At 41.4% G+C, this 20,149-nt stretch overlaps 1 protein-coding gene across 1 annotated transcript in view; it reads left to right on the top strand.

The window, feature by feature from the left end:
• Positions 1-20,149, top strand: part of LOC136877736 (venom serine carboxypeptidase-like) — an 81,506-nt gene that overhangs the window by 50,879 nt on the left and 10,478 nt on the right. The window contains exon 5 of the mRNA XM_067151945.2: positions 13,701-13,867. Within this exon, the coding sequence (XP_067008046.2) occupies positions 13,701-13,867 (167 nt within the window). The remainder of the gene's footprint in view (positions 1-13,700; positions 13,868-20,149) is intronic.

Here is a 20,149-nt window from a genome sequence, read left to right as displayed (position 1 = left end):
GAGAGGGCCGAATGCCCAGATAGTTTTACGATGAGATAATTCGGACGTGATGTTGCTCACATTTGGCGCTCAACGGTAAGAATGAGGAGGTAGAGAATGTATGAGTATTTCTTGGGAATTCTGCTGTAAGATGGAATAAACGAATGAAGTGGGCCGAAATATGTGTCTCCGGCGAAGGAGAGCTGGCCGTTGTAATTGAGAGGGGTCAGAAATCCTGCGTAGCCAATGAAAGAGTGACAGTAGTAGCACGATTGACCTTCCTTTTTTTTTTTTTTTTTGCTTCTCTCCCCTAGCAACAAAGCGGCCCTGCCGTATTACTCTAATTAAGGACTCGGGGCTCTGGGTTTCACACCGTGCCTGTTTGTTTGTTTGTTTTAAATGGTTCGGCTAAGAACACTTGTGTAAATAATATAATCACGGTGATTTAGAAGGTAGTTAATAAATGATTATGGATCCCCCAATATCCGGTAGTATGAGACCGTAGATAATTTAGGAATTTTCAGACATGTACCTCTCAGTCGGAAGCGTAGAGTTCGAGCCCAGGTCAGAGTGGGCCGCCTTGTGCGAGCTTCCATTAAGCTTGCGCTTGGGCAGAAGATATTGATAACCATGTTTTTCTTACAGGAATGGCCCCATTTAAACATGATGTGTACATATGATTGTGTTTAGTGTTTAGTATGCATTACTTTGAGTTCAAACAGAACCGATGTCCAACGTCGTTCGTCTTGGTGCCAGATTAGGGAGTCCGGGAGTTTAGCTCAGTGGTGTGTTTTTGTTTGCGTATTATGCAAATATCTGTTTAATATGTCAATTATGTATCGTAGGGACCGGTTAATTATGTGCTAACAATAGAATTTATTATGTAGGGGTACATCAGCTCAGATTACACGGTGTGATCGAAAGAATAATAAAATTAACGACAAAGGTACGAAACTAATGAGGGAAAGAGAGATATTAGACACCAGACCTCAATTATACCTTTGTGGTTGATGAACGCCTCAGGCGAGTCAATTTAAAGTGTTAATTCTTTCCTTTTCCTCAAGTACGCGGAGAATTCATTGTACAGGGTTGTTTTCTTATGTCATAATTCTCAATAAATTAGTCTTCGTAACCCCCATTATATGATTCTTGTCATTTGTAGTAGTGCTAAGCAGTATCCAGTAGACAGTTGAACCCAGAGATCCTACTTTCATACTATATAAGGCTCCATTATAGTATTTGTTTTCCTTCTTACGAACGTGTCCACCCCCCCAAGTGCTCGAGCTGCCGAGGCCAGCACAGAAAGTAGGAGAGGAGCGGTTCGAAGCTCGTCATGCAATTCGGGCCGCTCTTCACTCTAGTCTCATCCGTGGTTGTTACCAGGTTACGCGGAGGCATTATTATGCGTGGGTCGTGCTTTCGAGGCCCGTAAGGGTGCAGTAGGTTGACTAGTTATCGTATTTATCACCTACTATCACTGATAATGAGATACGGAGATGATCGGAGGTGCTTCTTCAAAGAAATCCAAAATTATTAACATCTATCGTTCTTGGAATTTTTTCAATTTGCTGTACGTCACAACGGCTAAGGTAGGTCTTATGGCAAAGGTGGGATAACAAAGGGCTAGGAGTGGGAAGGAAGCAACTGTGGCCTTTATTAAGGCAGATCCCAGCATTTTTCTGGTGTGAAAATAGAATACTACGAAAAACCCAACTTCAGGGCTGCAGACAGAGGGGTTCGAACGTACTATCACCCGAATGCAAGCTGACAGCTACGTGACCCGAACTGCGCACTCACTCGCTCAGTTCTTTGAAAAATGTACCGTATACATAACCCAGGTCAGTAATATCTTCTTCTTCTTCTTCTTCTCCTTCAGTCACTCCCAGGCCTTGGTGTGGTCATGAAAGTGAACTTTGTCGCACATGTTGGCTTGACTCTGGTATAGGGCCAGATGCCCTTCCTGAAACAAACCCTGGGCGGAGGGATGTGTTTACTGTTGCATGTTTCTGTGGTGGTTAGTGGTGTGATGTGGTGTGGTGTGTATAGATGAAGAGGATTGTATTGGAACAAACACAAGCATGCAATTTCTGAGTCAGGGGAAAATTAGAAGCGATTAAAACCGCCGACTTGGCCGCGAATCGAACCTAGAACGCTTTGAACTGAAGACCTCGGCGCTGACCATTCAGCCAAGGAGTCAGACGTCGGTTAAAATTTGTTATTAAAAGAAGACCTAATGAACGTATGAATGAATTTATTAATTGATAAAAGTGCTGCCCGTTGATTGTTTCTCTGGTTTAGGTGTACTTTAGGAACTTGACAGGATCTGTAATGTGAATTTGTATGTAGAGTCTGCCATATACCGCGGCATTTTAAATTTAGTTTTCCTTAAATGTTTATTCAGGATTAGCCTCCACAGTTCAACGCATGCGAAATCATTGATAGCCTAATAAGTTTCCGTTCTCTAAAGCAATGCGAAAGTATAGTCTTCAGTATGAAAATGTATAGAAGCTCAAAAAGGAATGAAATATCGTCCCTTCAATCTGCGAACGTTGTTTGCTTAAGCTGACCGGGACTACTAAGATAGTAAGTTTATGAAGCTGCGTATAATCACTACGAGTAGTTCACTAAGTAGCTGAACAGTTGCCATACCTCTGTGGGTGGGAACGGTAGAATAACTCCCACGAATTATCCTCTGTCTATCATAACAGTTTAAAAAAATGAAGGAAATCGACCGGATAGAATGCCCGGACTGACTGACTTTAGTTTTCATAAAAAAAATTAATATATTGAACCCATGACTTACCATTCCATCGTTGGTCGACCACAGCTGCTGAAGTAGAACAATATTGAACTCTTGAGTCTTGGGGTATCCTTAAAACTCTGACTACTAGGGCCATGAGGATTTGTGAAGTGTCAGCTCTTCAAGAGGAAATTAACACCTTGAGAACCACCTTTGAGAGCAACGGTTACAGCAGAGCTTTGATCTCAACGGTTCTTAAATCGACACATAATCTGATGTCTGTTAAGGAAAAAGATGTAAAAGGAACTGCTTACCTACCTTACATACAAAACACGACGGATCGTATTGCTAAAATCTTACGTAGGCACCATGTACGAACTGTTTTTTGAACATCAATTAAGATTAGGCAACTCCTGCGACTAACTAAGGATAGTTTGCCTAAATTGCAACAACCTGGTATCTACAGAGTTCCCTGTACTTGTGGCAAGGTTTATATTGGGCAGACTTCAAGAACGGTATGTGCTCGCATCAAAGAACATACCAGATGTATCAGACTCAACCAGCCTGATAAATCAGCTGTTGCTGATCATGCCTTAACACCTGGTCATGATGTTTTGTTCCAAGAAGTGGATGTTCTTGCCCGTATAAAGCAATATCGCCCAAGAATTATCAGCGAGGCGGTTGAAATACGTAAACACCCAGATAATTTCAACCGCGATACAGGCTACAACCTCAGTGAATCATGGCTACCTATTATCAGAACCATTAGAGATTAATGCTTTACTGTTGCCATTCGTTGTCTCTATCTGGGGCTAAAATGGCGTCCCGTTTACATCTTAGGGCACCATTTCAAGTTTCTTGTTGCTTTCACCTAGCAACCTGTTACGCGTCGTTTAACTTCTCTGTGTCTCCTGATGAGGAAAGGCAAGGTTCTTTTCGAAACGCGTTGAATGTGTTTTTACAATTAATTACACGGCATAAGCCCAAAAATATACCTCATGAATAGTTACACGGGCCGTGAAAGTCTAAATGTTATTGTTATTATTATTATTATTATTATTATTATTATTATTATTATTATTTCGAAAAAATTCTGAATTTAAACGATATTCGAAATTAAGACATTCACCACGACTACGTTACCTTTATCACCTTCCTAATTTTTCCAGTTTGGACAATATCTCAAAGAATATTAAGACAATATTTAAACTTCGCATTTTATAGTTTCTAGACGTGAATTTTACAGCACTGAAGAGTTTCACACGACGACGACATTCGCCTGATCATTATTAAATATCAACCCGACATACGCAATGAAAATTGGTCGGGACAAACAATATTCTAACTACAACATTGATACAAAACATTCACAGACCTGGAATCGTAGTCACCATCCTGGATTTCTGGCTGCATTTAGGCCAGCAGACCTTGCCTCTAGCCTTCAATGGCTACATTTACCATCATCTTCTCATACATATAACTTAAATTACACAACACTTTACAACGCACTTACGTTTAACAGGCGACGAACCCTCTTCTCAACTGGCCACGTCCACTGTGTTCGCAAGACTTCTGCTACCTGCCAGGTGTTCCAACAGATAAGAAACAGACCTCGCAGCTAACTTGCAGACTCCTCTTTAACAATTAATAGACGCACATACTGAATACAGAGAGAAACTCAATTACTTATACACCCAAACCTTCAAAGTTCCCATTAGCGGCAGCTCAGAAAATTTTTATCATCTTCTACTTTAACAGTATATTTGAACCATAGACACGAACATGTAATAAGTTACTTGAAGAACATATCTCCGCACTTTCCTGCTGACGAGTGATGTGGGCTTCGCCGTTCCAACAACCAGACAGGGAGTGTCAAATATACGGGGAGAGATTCCCTTTATACTCTATGGGAGGACGCTACCCACACCATGAAGCTTGGTTGTGTAATATGCTAATTCCGCATCCAATAGACCAATTTTTCTGAAATTTGTTCCATAACTTCGGACAGACATACGATTTATTACGGTGTTAATTTCATATTTTTCCCATACTCGCAACAGGCGAAATGAATTATTTCTTCCCGGGCGTTTCGCGGGTTTTTCGTCATCCATCGGCCTTAGCACGTGTCGCTGATCCGCGGACCGGACACAGATTCTTCTCTAGGCTTAACTGCATTTATTTTTACCCTGGGGGTTCTGTCTTCACATAGGGTTTAAGAATAATTTAGATTCTTTATTTCTGGATTTACTATGTCGCCAAAATCTCTCGTTATGAAGAATTTCTTGAATTTTGAAAAATTGTTCAAAATTCGAAGTCCATCGAAGTGTCCCGGTATTTTACGATCTTGCGGCTAGCTCAAACACGGGGAGCTCGTTCCCACGAAACAGAGAGGCTCTTGAAGTACAAACATGGCTGCTCTCAAAAAGTAGTTTGTAGCTGAAATAAATATTGGGAATAAAAAAATATAATTTTCTCTTCGTAGAATTATGGGTTCAATATAGATGCTCAAAATCCCGGTGAGATTTTAAGAGTGTTGTAGAATGAAGTATTGTTAACGATGGCTAATAGCGTATAGTTTAAAAAATACGAGTCAAGCCAGAAGGTGTCGGCATAATAGACCACGGGCATTTGATTTCACGTCTTTATTTGTCGAGATTAGGAAAATGGTAACAGATGTCGATGGTAAATCATTATGAATTTAACATGGCTAAAACAATGAGAGATGAAAACAAATCTAACATAGTATAAGTCATGAAAAGTAAACACAATTCTAACATAGATAAAACTATTAAAATATATACAGCGAATAAAGCCATAACCAAACCTACCAATGTTGACTCTCATATATGTTGGTAGCTATACAATGTCCAATAAATTAAACCGCGACAATTAACACCATGAATATCGTGTCATAAATGATAAATAAATAATGTTATTGTTTTTACGTCACACTAACTAATTTTGAAGGTTTTAGGAGACGCCGAGGTGCCGAAATTTTGTCTCGCAAGAGTTCTTTTACGTGTCAGTAAATCTTCCGACGCGAGGCTGACGTATTTGAGCACCTTCAAACACCAACGGAATTAGCCAAGATCGAACTTGCCGAGTCAGGGTTAGAAGGCCAGCTCCTCAACCGTCTGAGCCAACAGCCCGGCTCCTTTACATGAAATTACGTGAAAGAGCCATACGAATGAAGCCCAAATTATCATTCGCGCATGTTCCTCATGTTCCACCTCCAACCTATGAACGATACAGGCTTCTTCTTTCAAGGAATATTCGTGAAGTGCCTGGCGGGTATTTGTTTCATATTTTGTAAATAGGCACAAATGATCCATTAGATGGCAGAAATGCAAGTTTTAGCTGCTACGTGCAGAGTGTAACAATGAGGTAGACCAAACTTTCAGGACTACCACTAAATGTTTACATTCCACCTGTGAAGGGGGAGGCGGGCCTTCTTGACAGTGACGCCGTATCTCAGGCCAGGAAATTTGTATCGGTGAAGGTGAGAGGGTTGGTGGCCGTGGCCTATAGTAGGAACTGTCCCGGAATTTGCCTTAGTGCAGGAGATCGGAAAAGCACGGAAAACCATTCTCAGGACAACCGATGTTGGGAACCAGTCCCTCACCGTCTCCCGAATACAGAGGCGTAGAGCCACGACAAAACCATGGCCAATCCTCCTCTGCTGGGCTGGCCGGTCGGAGTGTCGGACTACGGACCAGCCGTGGCTCCTTGTAGACCGAAACTTACTCTGCAACCGCCGACGCAAGACACACTCTTGACACGTAGAGGAAGAGAATATGTGATATGGTCATGGGTCCGAAAACACTTTATTGTCAAGTTATAACTCATTTTCTACAACTCTACATAGTGCATTAATAATTATGGAAAACACACAGGAACAGAACGTACCAGCTTATCACATGAAACTCTTTCTTACATGAAATGTTCCTTGCAAGAATCAGCAACCGTCTCTGCACTTATTCATCTTACATTCAATATATAACATTTATTCCGCCTTGCCAATACTTAACATTTTATTTTGTTTTACTGTCTAGGCCTACAAAATAAAATACATTATTAAGTATTGACAAAGCGGAATAAGTGTTATATATATTGAATGTAAGATTAAGTTGAGGTCAATACGGACATAATTAATGAACTACTATGGTTAAAATAATTAATTCTGGACTTATTGTCATCTTGTGTCTCTGTCCGTCGGTTTGTTTCCAACTACGTGATGTTTGCTGGCATTGAGGCTGTTATCAACTGGTTCCGAATTTTCCAATATATGCTGTACGATGTCGGCATGCGAAATGTCTCTCGCGAAATACATTGTGTACACCCGAAAAAAAAAAAAAAAAAAAAAAAAACAAGAAAATAGATTTATAACTCAGACCTAGGTCACCAAACAGAGTTTCAACTTTATCATCTGCTAGAGTAAAATGGAACGTCGAAATTGACATGCAGGCAGCCTAAATTAAGTCAAATCAGAATGTTTGAGAAAATGGTAGCAGAGGCCATAGTGGTGATGGTGGTGATTATTGTTTTAAGAGGGAGCACTACTAGGCAGCCATTCTATATAGGCCTATGACATTAATCCGAGAGAAAATATAGAAGGGGTTCGACACTTCGAAAAATGAAGATATCGACCAAAGAAAGACAAGGGTCACAAACGTAGGGAAAATAAAATACTTCCTAGACCTCGAATGCTCTAATACCGTCGGGGTCGGAAAAGAACAAGAGTTGACCAAGAGAGTCGGATAGGATAGATCAAAGTGAGGAGCCTGGCACAAGGGAATGGAACCATTACCTGGACTTAGCAAAGAGCCCTGTGGCCACCAACCCACGCTCCCAAGTAAAGAGCCCATGGGGCTCCTTTCAGGGGATACAGTGGCTGTTATTATACAGCCCCTACACACAGGGAAACTGAGGCCAATACGATGTTGAGTATTTAGGCCGAAGGCAGCTTTGGTCTCCAACATGGCCTCGGCGTTACTGAGAAGGCACACTAGGGAATGTGGTATGATGTAGTATCCCGTTGCTTTCCTCACCGAGCGACAAGTTGATATTACAAATCAGTCTGCCAAGCTCAGTGAAATACACGCACCAGTTTACCCTATGAGCGACATTTTCATACATTCCATAACAGGAACTGGCTGCATATGGAACGGTATTATTAACATCGCCCATCCCTCAATCACTTTCATGTGCTCAAATCCAAGGGTGAGATTGATAAGTCAATAAAAGTAACAAAGTTTTAATAATAATAATAATAATAATAATAATAATAATAATAATAATAATAATAATAATGTTCTCAAGGCGGAGGTAGATAGTCATCTGTATATTTCGTCCATCGTATCTCTGTTTGAGGAAGGGAACTGTACTTCATTTGTGGCTTCCTGGTAGTGTTTGTAATGATGTGGTATGTGTTGAGTGTATGTTGATGTTATTTGGTAGATCTGGGATCATTTAGTCTTGGTTTTTGGTACAAATGTTTTGTGCCTTTTGTGCTCTGAGTGTCAGCCATCTTGTTTTGTCGACAGTCCATAGATAACGCTAGAGAGAAACTTGAGACACTCGGTTTACGTGTATACTATATTTGCCCTAAGTCCTGGAGGGGCGTGCCATTCCAGCTGATGAGTCCACATGGCACGTCTGGACGAAACTCTGCTAAATGCACACGGCCTAACCACCCTAAAGTTGGTTCTATTCCCGTGATTTTAAGATCTGCGGCCGTGAAAGCCTTTTTTGATGTCAGCCATCTTGTTTTATTTGCCATCCCTGCCATGGAAACCATGAAGACAGACACTCTACATGCACTTACCAGCGTTGCATAAGTCATGGAATTTATACTTCTCGGTGCCATTATAATGGACGTAATGTATATAGTCTTTAAATCTTTCGTGGGTGTAGATTTTTTATGGTTGATGAGTTTAGTATGGTTGACTTTTATACATGTCGCCTGTTATGTGATTGTCATATATTCTAGTATTCCGTTGCCTCATTCAGAAAATCAAGTCGACACGGCAGTGATGTTAGAAGATCACGTGGCTCGTTTTATATTCTTTTCTGGATAACAGCTCATCGACAAGAATATTTCAATCGTAAGTTATATGGTCACATATACATGTTCATAATATGGCTAATAATCTTTTCGACGAACAACAATCACACGGTGTACAATGCACGCACTGTGGAAAATATTATCGATCCGACAGGGGCGTAAGCATACACGTTAGCAGAGCTCACCCTGCAGTGCACAGAGATACCCTGGTCAAGAAGCAGAGTAAAATCAGCATTTTACGAAATTCCCCAGAGGATCATCAGTCCAATGAAACCACAACCAATTCCGCTACTACTCCAGCTCCGAATATGGATGAGTACAACCGCGATCTGATTAAATGGAAATCAAAGTTTTCTGAAAACCTAACAGACGAGCACTTCGACGAGGCCGTTAATGACTTTGTCCAATTCTTAGCTTCAGTACCACATATTCTTCCCGGGCCGAAACACCCCGCCCAGAAATATTATGAACTGAGAAGAAAACGCCAACTTAATTCTGCCCAGCGTTCATATAGGACCTCTTCAAACCCTGAAAGATCATCGAAAAGGGGAAGAGAAAAGAGAAGAAGGAAGTACATGTATGAATCCACTCAGTTCTACTATTACAATCAGCGGCGAAAATCCATACGCAGTGTGTTTACAAACGAACAACCAATATGCAGCCTGAAAGAAAATGCACTGCACACATACTTTTCGGACATATTTTCTAGGCCGAACAACCACAAAAGGCAAGAATACCCTCAAAAAGGCACTGAGAGTGAACTCATGGAGACTAATGACCTATACAATCCGGTCATATCTAAAGAAGACATTATTCAGGCAACACCAAGATAGACGCCGCAAGCGGTCCTGACCAAGTAATCGTCCGAGCTATTAAAAACAGCACGATTTCAGAGATAATCGCAATCATCGCCACTAGAATGCTAACAACAGGATTAGTACCATCGACTTTCAAGAAAGCCCGTACAATTCTGGTTCATAAAGGAGGTGATGTAAATGATCCCAGTAACTGGCGTCCAATTACTATATGCTCAGTTATTAGACGGGTCATCGAGAAAGTTCTTGATGCTTCGGAACTACATTATGTTTCATGACAATCAGAGGGGTTTCACCAATATAACCGGTTACTTACATAAATACCTCAATTTTGGAAGCCGCTTTACAGCACACTAGGCAGGAAAAGAACGATGCATGCATTATATTTCCCGACGTTCGCAAAGCTTTTGATAACGTCGAACATGCGCACCTCCAGAGCACACTGGAGTCGGTCGGAGTGGCCGAAAAACTGACGAGACTGGTAATTGCTCTACAAGAGGGAAACGTAACACAGATACAGACACGAAAACAGGGAACAAAACCCATCAAAATTAATCGGGGTGTGCTTCAAGGCTCCCCTTTGTCACCAGCATTATTTAACATCGCTACCAATCATATTGTGGAAGAACTATCTGAAGATTCTTTGGCAAGGAATTACGGTTACTCGATTGCAAACGAGGAGCCTAACCTCACTATAACGTGTTTCGCCGATGATACTGTAATATCTGGGAAAAACACTGAAACTGCTGCCGAACTAGCTAGGATCACCATAGAAAGATTTAAGGAACTCGGCCTGGACATCAGCGCTTCAAAATCAGCTTGTCTTTCTATAAAGAAAGGTCAGCTAACGGAGGAGAATATCATCATTAATGACGACTGTGAAATTAAATCACAGTGCAACCGAAGTGCCATTCGTTACTTAGGTGTGAATTTCATCAATGACCTTAAACTGGATCCACAAGCCGTACTTGACAAGACGCGAAACAAGATTGACACCCTTGTTAGCTCACCATTGCTGCAATCTGACCAGAAATTTTCAATTTTAAATAGTTCAATATCACCTACTCTTATTTACCCACTCCAAGTTACTCCCCTAAACAAGATACCTCAAACTTTTCTATCAGATGCGGATAAAATACTAAAGAGTGGAACTAAAGAATTATTACAACTACCAGCAGACGTTCCGGATCACATTGTATACACCGAAAGGAAGTATGAAGGCCTCGGTTTGTTTCGTGCCACTTGGGAAGTCAAACTACAGCATATTAACTAACATCTGTAATAAATTATCGCTTGCAAATAACGGCTACATTAATGCAACTAGGAACTTGGAACAATAACGTACAATTTGTTTGCAAGATCTAGGCATAGAAATGAATGATCGAGTTATGTCCAAAAATAGCCATCTTCCCAATGTAAGGAAGGTCCGACAGATACTACGAGACAGAGAAGTTCAGTCATGGACGAAGTAGCCGCACAAAGGAAAGGGCGTTGGACTCTTCCAGGAATACACGCCAGGGAACAAATGGATAAGAGATCACCGAGGCTTATCCTGTACGGAACGGAGAGACGCCATCAAGATGACAGCGAATGTGTGCGCCGTTCGCTCCATGCCGGGAAGGTCCCAGGACAACACCCTCTGTCGGCGTTGCCACAGAGAGCAGGAAACTCTTGCCCATGTCCTGGGAGCCTGCCCTCACAGGGAGGTATTGAGAAATTCCCGCCATCATACAATACAACACATGATTGCGACCTCGCTGAGGGATCACGGTTTCACGGTGCACGAAGAGGTCTCTGGCCTAGCTACCGACGGAAGTAACAGGCGTATTGACATGATAGCCTTTCAACCAGCTAGCAAGCAAGGACTAATCTTAGATCCCACAATCAGGGGCGAAGCGTCAGGGGAGACAGGGTAGACAGTGTGTACCCTTAACATTTTGTGAAATAAATATTGTCTAGTTAATTCAATTAATTATTAATTATTTCCAGATTCGCGACATTATTGTATTCCCCTCTTTTCTTATTTTCGTCTCACTTCGGCCATGCTAAGGCTCGCGTTAGTTACACGAAGCACGTAGGCGAAACTAGACGCTGTCCATTCTGTGTATTTTCCCTTTGATTTTCAAAGCTTTCAGATAGAGCAACACTAACGCTATCTGTAGGTGCTGACTGTGGAACTATGACTTTCCTATAGCGAGATGTCTCCGCCCAGTAGACAGACTTACCAGCATCTCTACTTGCTCTCATTGGCTAGTATTTGGATCTCTCTTATAAAGGTGCTCTTATTGGCTGCCATCTTCGACATGCTTTTAATGTTATTAATTTGAATTTACTTTATTATAAGACACGTCTAAAAATAAATTAATAATATTTAAATACGAAGTATAGTAAACTTACACCTAATAAATGAATGAAAGCATCAAAACCCTTCAAGTACGTGCATTTTCTTGCCCGCCAATATTAGTTGCGGTATTATAACCCCAACAACTATTGGCTTCCAGTCTTAATAAGCTACTCCAGAGTACGCATACGGAGAAAATTGCTTAACTTGATGCTGTATATTCCGTTAAAGTCAGTTTCTAGTGAACGCGCTATGAGTGCATTCAAATGAATTAAAACGTATTTCAGGAACTGGATGACCAACCAGAGACTGTCTAACTTGGGAACTCTAGCTATAGAGAAGAAATTTCTGTGGAATTTTAGCAAGACGACTGACTTCAAGACGAAAGTAATAGATATACAGTATTTGCCGAAATGAAGGACAGGCGGATTAAACTCATTTATAAGAATATTATTTAAGGTGACTTGTACGAACAACTATTTATTTCTTATTTATCTTATTAAATCTACATAACAACGAAATATATTGCTATTTTTATTCTAAAAGTATGTTGATATTTCACAACTCCCGCGGCCTATTTCGTCTATATTTAAAAATAAAGCAAGAGTACGTAGGTTTATAGGTTGTTATAGGGTTTGTCTTATTTTCAGAGTCATTAATATAATACTGAATACAGATGTATGCGTCTAAAACAAAATTCCATATAATAATATAATTAAAATAGTTTAAATAAAAGAAATCTCTGTCTACCCCCTTACTTAGTTCGCGCTTCGCCACTGCCCACAATACGCTTTGAGTCGCACGTTGGCCAGGCCGAAGAGGTTGACGCCGAAAAGAAGTCAATTTACCAGCCGACTGTAAACTACTATAAAGATAAATATCACCTAGACAATATTTCCGTCCATGGACTCATGATCGGAGCTCGAGGCACAATCCCTGAATTTCTTGTACAGCTATGTGATTCTCTCGGCCTCAGCCGGACACGACTTCACGACATCGCTATCGCCGCAATACGAGGTTCAGTGACCATACTCCGTAATCATCTATATAACATTTGAACAACAATATTGCAAATTTATTCCTGAGCCTTGTGATTTTTCTACCTGGCACACTAGCAAAGCCAACAGTAACTTAGGAAACAAAATACCGCGTAGTCGACATACTTTGTCCTTATGGCAGCCTCCGCATGGGGGAAATTTATAATAATAACGATAATAATCCTGAACCTGTTTCCAGTCGTTCGATCAGGTCGGGACTGGAATGATTCAAGCCCCATGAGGATAGGAATTGTGCCGGCTGCCGAAGCCTGTCACACTCCTCTGGGGCAATTATTAATGACTGACAGATGAAATGAAATGATACTGGAGAGTGTTGCTGAATGAAAGATGACAGGGAAAACCGGAGTACCCGGACAAAAACCTGTCCCGCCTCCGCTTTGTCCACTACAAATCTCACATGGAGTGACCGGGATTTGAACCACGGAAGCCAGCAGCGGTGAGAGCCACGGAGGCTTTTACTAATAATATTAATAATATGGAGAAATTTTCTGCGAAATAAGCCTTCTGTGACTTTCTTTTTGAACAGAGTACCGACAAAAATAAGAATCTCATAGGACTGATAGGTCCTTACAGCTTTGCAAAGTAGCACAGTTGTATCCGTAGCCTATGTAATAAGGCATGTTAAAAATGTCAATATTCAAAATTAGCCTTTGAATCCCTGTAATTTTCAGTCGTCTGCATTTCTTATAATTCCTTGTTTCAGGTATTGCTGTGGGCAATGGATTCACAGACCCTGTTCATTTCTTGGATATGAGTGAGTATGTGTTCCAGTTGGGGTTGGTGGACGGTCGTATTCGTGACGCTATGCGATTAACAGCTCAGAGGGCCGCCGAAGCTATCAAGTGTGGAAACCTCACACTGGCTTTTGTGGTAAGTTCCTATGTTGACTTTTCAACAATAGGTAATAGCTTTCGCGGATGGGAACTTCACACCATAGAGTTAGTAAATAATACACTAGAGGTAGCATTGGCGCTGCAGTCGCGTGCGAAGTTGAACGAGCGCGCTGTTTGGCAAAAGCTGGATTGTTTGGCACTGTCACTACTGGAGCTGCCCGTTAAATTGAAGTATATACTTCTCTGAAGGAAAATGCCAGTCTCCTGTGCAAGTTCATAAAGGGCGATGGCGTATCATTTCACATGTATTTTCCTTGCATTTCATTTCCGTGCGTATAAAATAATACTTTGTGTAATAATATATAATATCGTGTGGCTATTTCTAGCCGAGTGCAGCCCTTGTAAGGCAGACCGTCCGATGACGGTGGGCGGCATCTGCCATGTCTAGGTAACTGCGTGTTATTGTGGTGGAGGTTAGTGTTATGTGTGGTGTGTGAGTTGCAGGGATGTTGGGGACAGCGCAAACACCCAGCCCCGGGCCATGGGAATTAACCAATGAAGGTTAAAATCCCCGACCCGGCCGGGAATCGAACCCGGGACCCTCTGAACCGAAGGCCAGAACGCTGACCATTCAGCCAACGAGTCGGACATAATACTTTGTGTGACACTTATTGTCATGTGAATTGGCCTACTTGGGCTGACTTCGCAACTGATTCCTCTGTCGGTGTGAATGAGATTCTTTGCATCTCACCTTGAAGACTGAAATTAACGTTTTACAAAATATAAGGTATGACATTTTCCTCTGAATGTTCACGCCTTTGAAAGCGAATATCCGGAATAATCATGATCATGATACCGAGCGATGTCCTGCAGGCTTTAGGACACGTAGCTGTCAGCTTGCACTTAGGAGATAGTGGCACTGTCGGCAGCCCTGAAGATGGTTTCCAATTTTTACACCAGACCACAGTCGTTTCCTTCCCACTCCTCGCTCTTTTCTATCCCATAGTCATCGTAAGACCTATGTGTGTCGGTGCAATGTAAAGCGAATTTGTACAAAAAAAAAAATAAGAAAAGATGTGCATGATACCCCGGAATTGTGGTCCGTTTTTCATTGTGTGTGTGTGTGTTTATAGTAGGCCTATTAAAAGCTAGTGAATTTATTTTCCGTATATACAGTTTGTTGCTCTAACCTCGTACAATACGTGTAGCAGTCCCCATTCATACCTTACCAGATTTTACAATTTAGAGACTAGATGTGCAACACCGTGTGATAATCTGAGTCCTTTACTTTCGTCAATATTATTACTCCTTTAGGTGTCATATAAGACTACATACAAGCATAATCAATTGTTAGTCGTGCGGTTAGGGCCACGCAGCTGTAAGCTTTATTTCGGGAAATAGTGGGTTCGAACCCCACTGTCGGCAGCCCCGAAGATGGCTTTCCGTCGTTTCCCATTTTCACACCAGGCAAATGCTGGGGCTGTACCTTAATTGAGCCCATAGCGCTTCCTTTCCACTGCTAGTCTTTTCATATCCTAACATTGCCATACCCCTATCTGCGTCGGTGCGATGTAAAGTGAATTGTAAAAAAATACTGTAAGTTTTTTTTCAGTTCTCTTCAATGATATAATTTACCACACTCCCTTTCCATTAACGGAAATCATTTTACAAGTTAAAATATTAAAGCAAATCATACATTTCAGGAAAAGCTAAATAAAACTCCATAATAGGCTGAAACCACGGTTGTGTCCCATTTGCGATCACAGCAAAAGTTGTCCCATTTGCGATCACTTCCATTACAGTGAAAAACAAGAATGTGAAGAAAGACCAGTTCGTGTCCCATTTGTGACCACTGTGAAATTATCAGCAGCCTATCACGGTTTTCCAACGTCCATGCAGCAGGGGAACTGCTAATTAGGGCATACTCCACACAACCTCTGTTGAAGGATTTTTGAGATAATATTACTCTATAGTTTTTGACATACTGTAATTATTCCAGCTGTAGACATCCATCGTTGATATAGCTTTTGTTGTTATGTTGTTATCTGCGTACTTACTTACGACATGCAGGTCACTGAGACGAATAAAGGCAAGCCTTGTGCTATATATAATGGATACAGAAAATTACGGAAAAGTCAGGGATGTTTGGTGACATAGCTTTTTTTTTTTATCGCTGGCTTTACATCGCACCGACACAGATAGTTTTTATGGCGTCAATAGGATAGGAAAAGGCTAGGAGTGGGAAGGAAGTGGCCGTGGCCTTAATTAAGGTACAGCCCCAAAATTCGCCTAGTGTGAAAATGGGAAACCACGGAAAACCATCTTCAGGGCTGCCGACAGTGGGGTTCGAGCCTACTATCTCCCGGATGCAAGCTCACAGCTGAGCGCTCCTAACCGCACGCAAACTCACCCGGTAATAGTGTCCCCTATTGTATAAGAAAGTGTAGTTTAACTGTTAAGTTTGAGATGAAATACAATTGCTTCAAGAAGGTTAGCACTATCGAAGAAGCAAAAGTGTTACCGCAAAATCCTTTGTTTCGAAATTGGAAAGTGTACAATTCAACGGTTTTAATACGCCAATCTTTTGTCTTACTTCTTAAAACTCATGTAACCGCTTTTACACCCACAAACATCTAGTAACTCTAAATAAAAGGTTCCTTTGAGTCCTGATTATTCTCTGTCAGTCCCGATATTAACGGATCAGTCTCAAACGGTAAATGTAAGTAACTTAATGAGTTTCATCATACGATTCGTAAGAATCCTAGTACCGTATGTAGTTTCGCCAGTTACTTCCTGTACCAGTCCTTCAGTAGGGAATTCCCTCACAGCTCTCCTCACTGTTTGTATGTCACTGATAAGAGTGATCGCAAATGGGACAATGCTTAACCCCTCAAAAATAAATTAATCTTGTATTCTACCTGAGTGATCGCTAATAGGACGACACCGAAACCACAACCGAGTGCCACCGAAACTACAACCGAGTGCCATATTTCCACTTGTAATCACGTTTATAAAACAGTAATAATAATAATAATAATAATAATAATAATAATAATAATAATAATAATAATATTGGCTTTACGTCCCACTAGTACTTACATGGTTTTCGGAGACGCTGAGGTGTCGGAATTTTTTCCCACGGGAATTCTTTCATGTGCCGCTAAATCTCTTTACAAGAGGCTGACATATTTGAGCACCTTAAGGTATCACCGAACTGAACCAGGCTCGAACCTGCCAACTTGAGCTCAGAAAGCTAGGGTCTAAAACGGCGATGATGATACTTTGTCTACTTTACCCCAAAATCTCGCTAACGTTTTTAGGCCTAAAAACTCGCTCATCCGCTTCGTATGAGACAGGACTTTTTCGGTCGTTGAGCAGAATTATACTAAATTCCTGGACAATTACACAAAAAAACGTAGGTTGTTGGAAGACTTAGTATGAACAGTAAATTGATTTTCTGTTACTTAACTGCACCAGAACACCGTCCTCTTTTATTACGCATTTAGTCCTGTATTAATGCTTTTTGAGCTTTATTTTTTACTGGAGAGAAGCATCGAAGTATACCGTAGTATCTGAGGATATTTACATGTAAGAATTTTAAAACTTTTCTATATCCACACAGTTTTAAAAGTCTCCTATTTGCATTGACGAGTACAGCAGAGTGAGCTTTTTGCCAAACAGCTGCGATTTTAACTTGATCCGCTTCCTCCGCTCGCTCCCCCCTGTGGGTGGGGGTTGTAGAATAACACCCACGGTATCCCCTGCCTGTCGTACGAGGCGACTAAAAGGGGCCCCAGGGGCTCTGAACTTGGGAGCGTGGGTTGGCAACCACGGGACCCTTAGCTGAGTTCTGGCATTACATCCACTTACTTGTGCCAGGCTCCTCACTTTCATCTATCCTATCCGACCTCTCTTGGTCAACTCTTGTTCTTTTACGACCCCGACGCTGTTAGGTTTGTGAGGGCTAGGGAGTCTTTCATTTTCACGCCCTTCGGGGACCTTGTCTTCCTTTGGCCGATATCTTCATTTTTCGAAGTGTCGGATCCCTTCCATTTTTTCTTTCTGATTTGTGTTATATAGAGGATGGTTGCCTAGTTGTACTTCCTCTTAAAACAATAATCACCACCACCACCACCACCACCTCCGCTCTCTACAGTGATTCTCTCGTAGAGGGTGGCGCCAATGCTACCTCTAGTGTATCATTTAATAACTCTATGCTTCACACAGGCATACCTGGTAAGTTCGTTTGTTAAGTTCTCAACAGAGGGCAGCATCTATTGAGGCTCCGATGTCACACAATTGATGATGGTGATGATGATGATGCCATTTGCTTCACGCCCCACTAACTACTTTTACGGTCCTCGGAGACGCCGAGGTGTCGGAATTTAGTCCCGCAGGAGTTCTTTTACGTGCCAGTAAATCTACCGACACGAGCACCTTCAAATGCCATCGGACTGAGCCAGGATCGAACCTGCCAAGTTGGGGTTAGAAGGCCAGCGCCGCAACCGTCTGAGCCACTCAGCCCGGCTGTCACACAACGTTACCTAGTATGTTCGTTCGTTACGTTCTCCACAGAGAGCAGCAGCAGCTATTGAGGCCAGAAATCTCGCACAGGCTTACCAGTAAAGTTCGTTTCATAACTTCTTAACAGCGGGTAGTTGTAGCTTTTGAGGACAGAACCTCGCAAAGTCATATCTATTATTGTTGTGTGGGTCATTAGTCCATGAACTAGTTTGATGCAGCCCTCAATACTACCCTATCCCGTAATAACCTTTTCATTTCTACGTAACTACACACATTCTACATTTTTCCACTACCCAGCAGCTAATAAGAATAGTCAACATTATAACAAAATCCCTCAACTGCAATAGAGCAAGACCCGTTATATACCTAGACATTGCTGAAGCCTTTGATCGAGTCTGGATCGAAGGCCTATTATTCAAGCTAAAAAATCTCCACATTGACCCAATGTACTGGAAGATAATTAGCAGCTACCTCCATGATCGTAAATTTTTTGTACTGGTTAACGGCAAAGAATCTGCTCATAAAAAAATAAGGGCTGGTGTCCCGCAAGGCAGCATTTTAGGGCCGTTACTTTACCTCATTTTCGCCTATGACATTCCAAAAACTAATGGCACAGATATAGCTATGTATGCTGATGATACCTTAATCTCTGCTGATTCCTTCAAAGTCCAGGTCGCAGTAAACAAAACGCAACTGGCTATAGACAATTTAATGGATTGGTTTAAAAGATGGCGTATCAAGGTGAACCCCCTCAAAACTGCTGCAGTCCTTCACACAACAGTTTGGCACCACAAACCAACAAGCTTCATCACAATAAATAACACTCAAATTCAATGGTCCCCAGAGGCTAAATATCTGGGAGTCATCTTAGATCAAAGGCTTAAATTCCGCAGCCATATACACTACGCCATCACCAAAGCACAACAGGCAGCACACAGCATCTACAGTCTTATCTCCCGACGATCCAAATTATCCACCACCAATAAGTTAATCCTATTTAAAGCTCTCATTAGAACTATCCTATTGTATGCGGCCCCTGCATGGGGTACGGCAAAGGACTGCTACATAAATCGCCTTCAAATCCAACAGAACAAACTGTTAAGAATCATTGACAACTCGCCTATGTATACAAGAAACTCCGACGTCCGCAAAAAATACGGCATCAAAACAATAAAGGAAGAAATCATTGCTCAGGCAAAGCATTTCTACAGTACCCTTCCAAAAACTGAAAACCCGCTAATTAAAGAAATAGCGGAAATGGACGAACATGTTTACTACAAAAAGAAACACCCCAAAACATTAATACTGTTATAGCCAGTCAAACCACCCTACCTGACAACTAAGACTAACTAACCCTGATACCCTGCCATGACATAACCAACAAACAGCCTATAGCTACTAACGGCACACACAGCAACGACACTATTAACATTCAAGTGGCTAAACACAATGTATAAACTGTACACAATGTAAATAATGGTACTAACAAATGCACATATATCAATGTAAATAATGTACAAATCATATTGTATATACTAATGTACAGACAAACGGCACCCCTTGTAAATATTTTGACCAAAAGTAGCTAATAAGTACTTAATACCCACCATTGTATTGCACCCTGTCCAAACTTCATTTAATAATAATAATAACTCCCAGTTTCCACTCCGAAACACAAGAAAAGTACTGTATTAAATGAAGAAAACAGCCCCGCGCCCACAAGTACTGCATGCTCGTACCACCAATTGCATACCCCGTTGGAGCACGCCTCACTATTATCAAGTACCACTCCACT

This window comes from Anabrus simplex, chromosome 7 (genome assembly GCF_040414725.1).
Source record: "Anabrus simplex isolate iqAnaSimp1 chromosome 7, ASM4041472v1, whole genome shotgun sequence".
Classification (NCBI taxonomy): domain Eukaryota; kingdom Metazoa; phylum Arthropoda; class Insecta; order Orthoptera; family Tettigoniidae; genus Anabrus; species Anabrus simplex.
The sequence above is the reverse complement of the archived record's forward strand: the minus strand, read 5'-3'. Positions and strand labels throughout refer to the sequence as shown.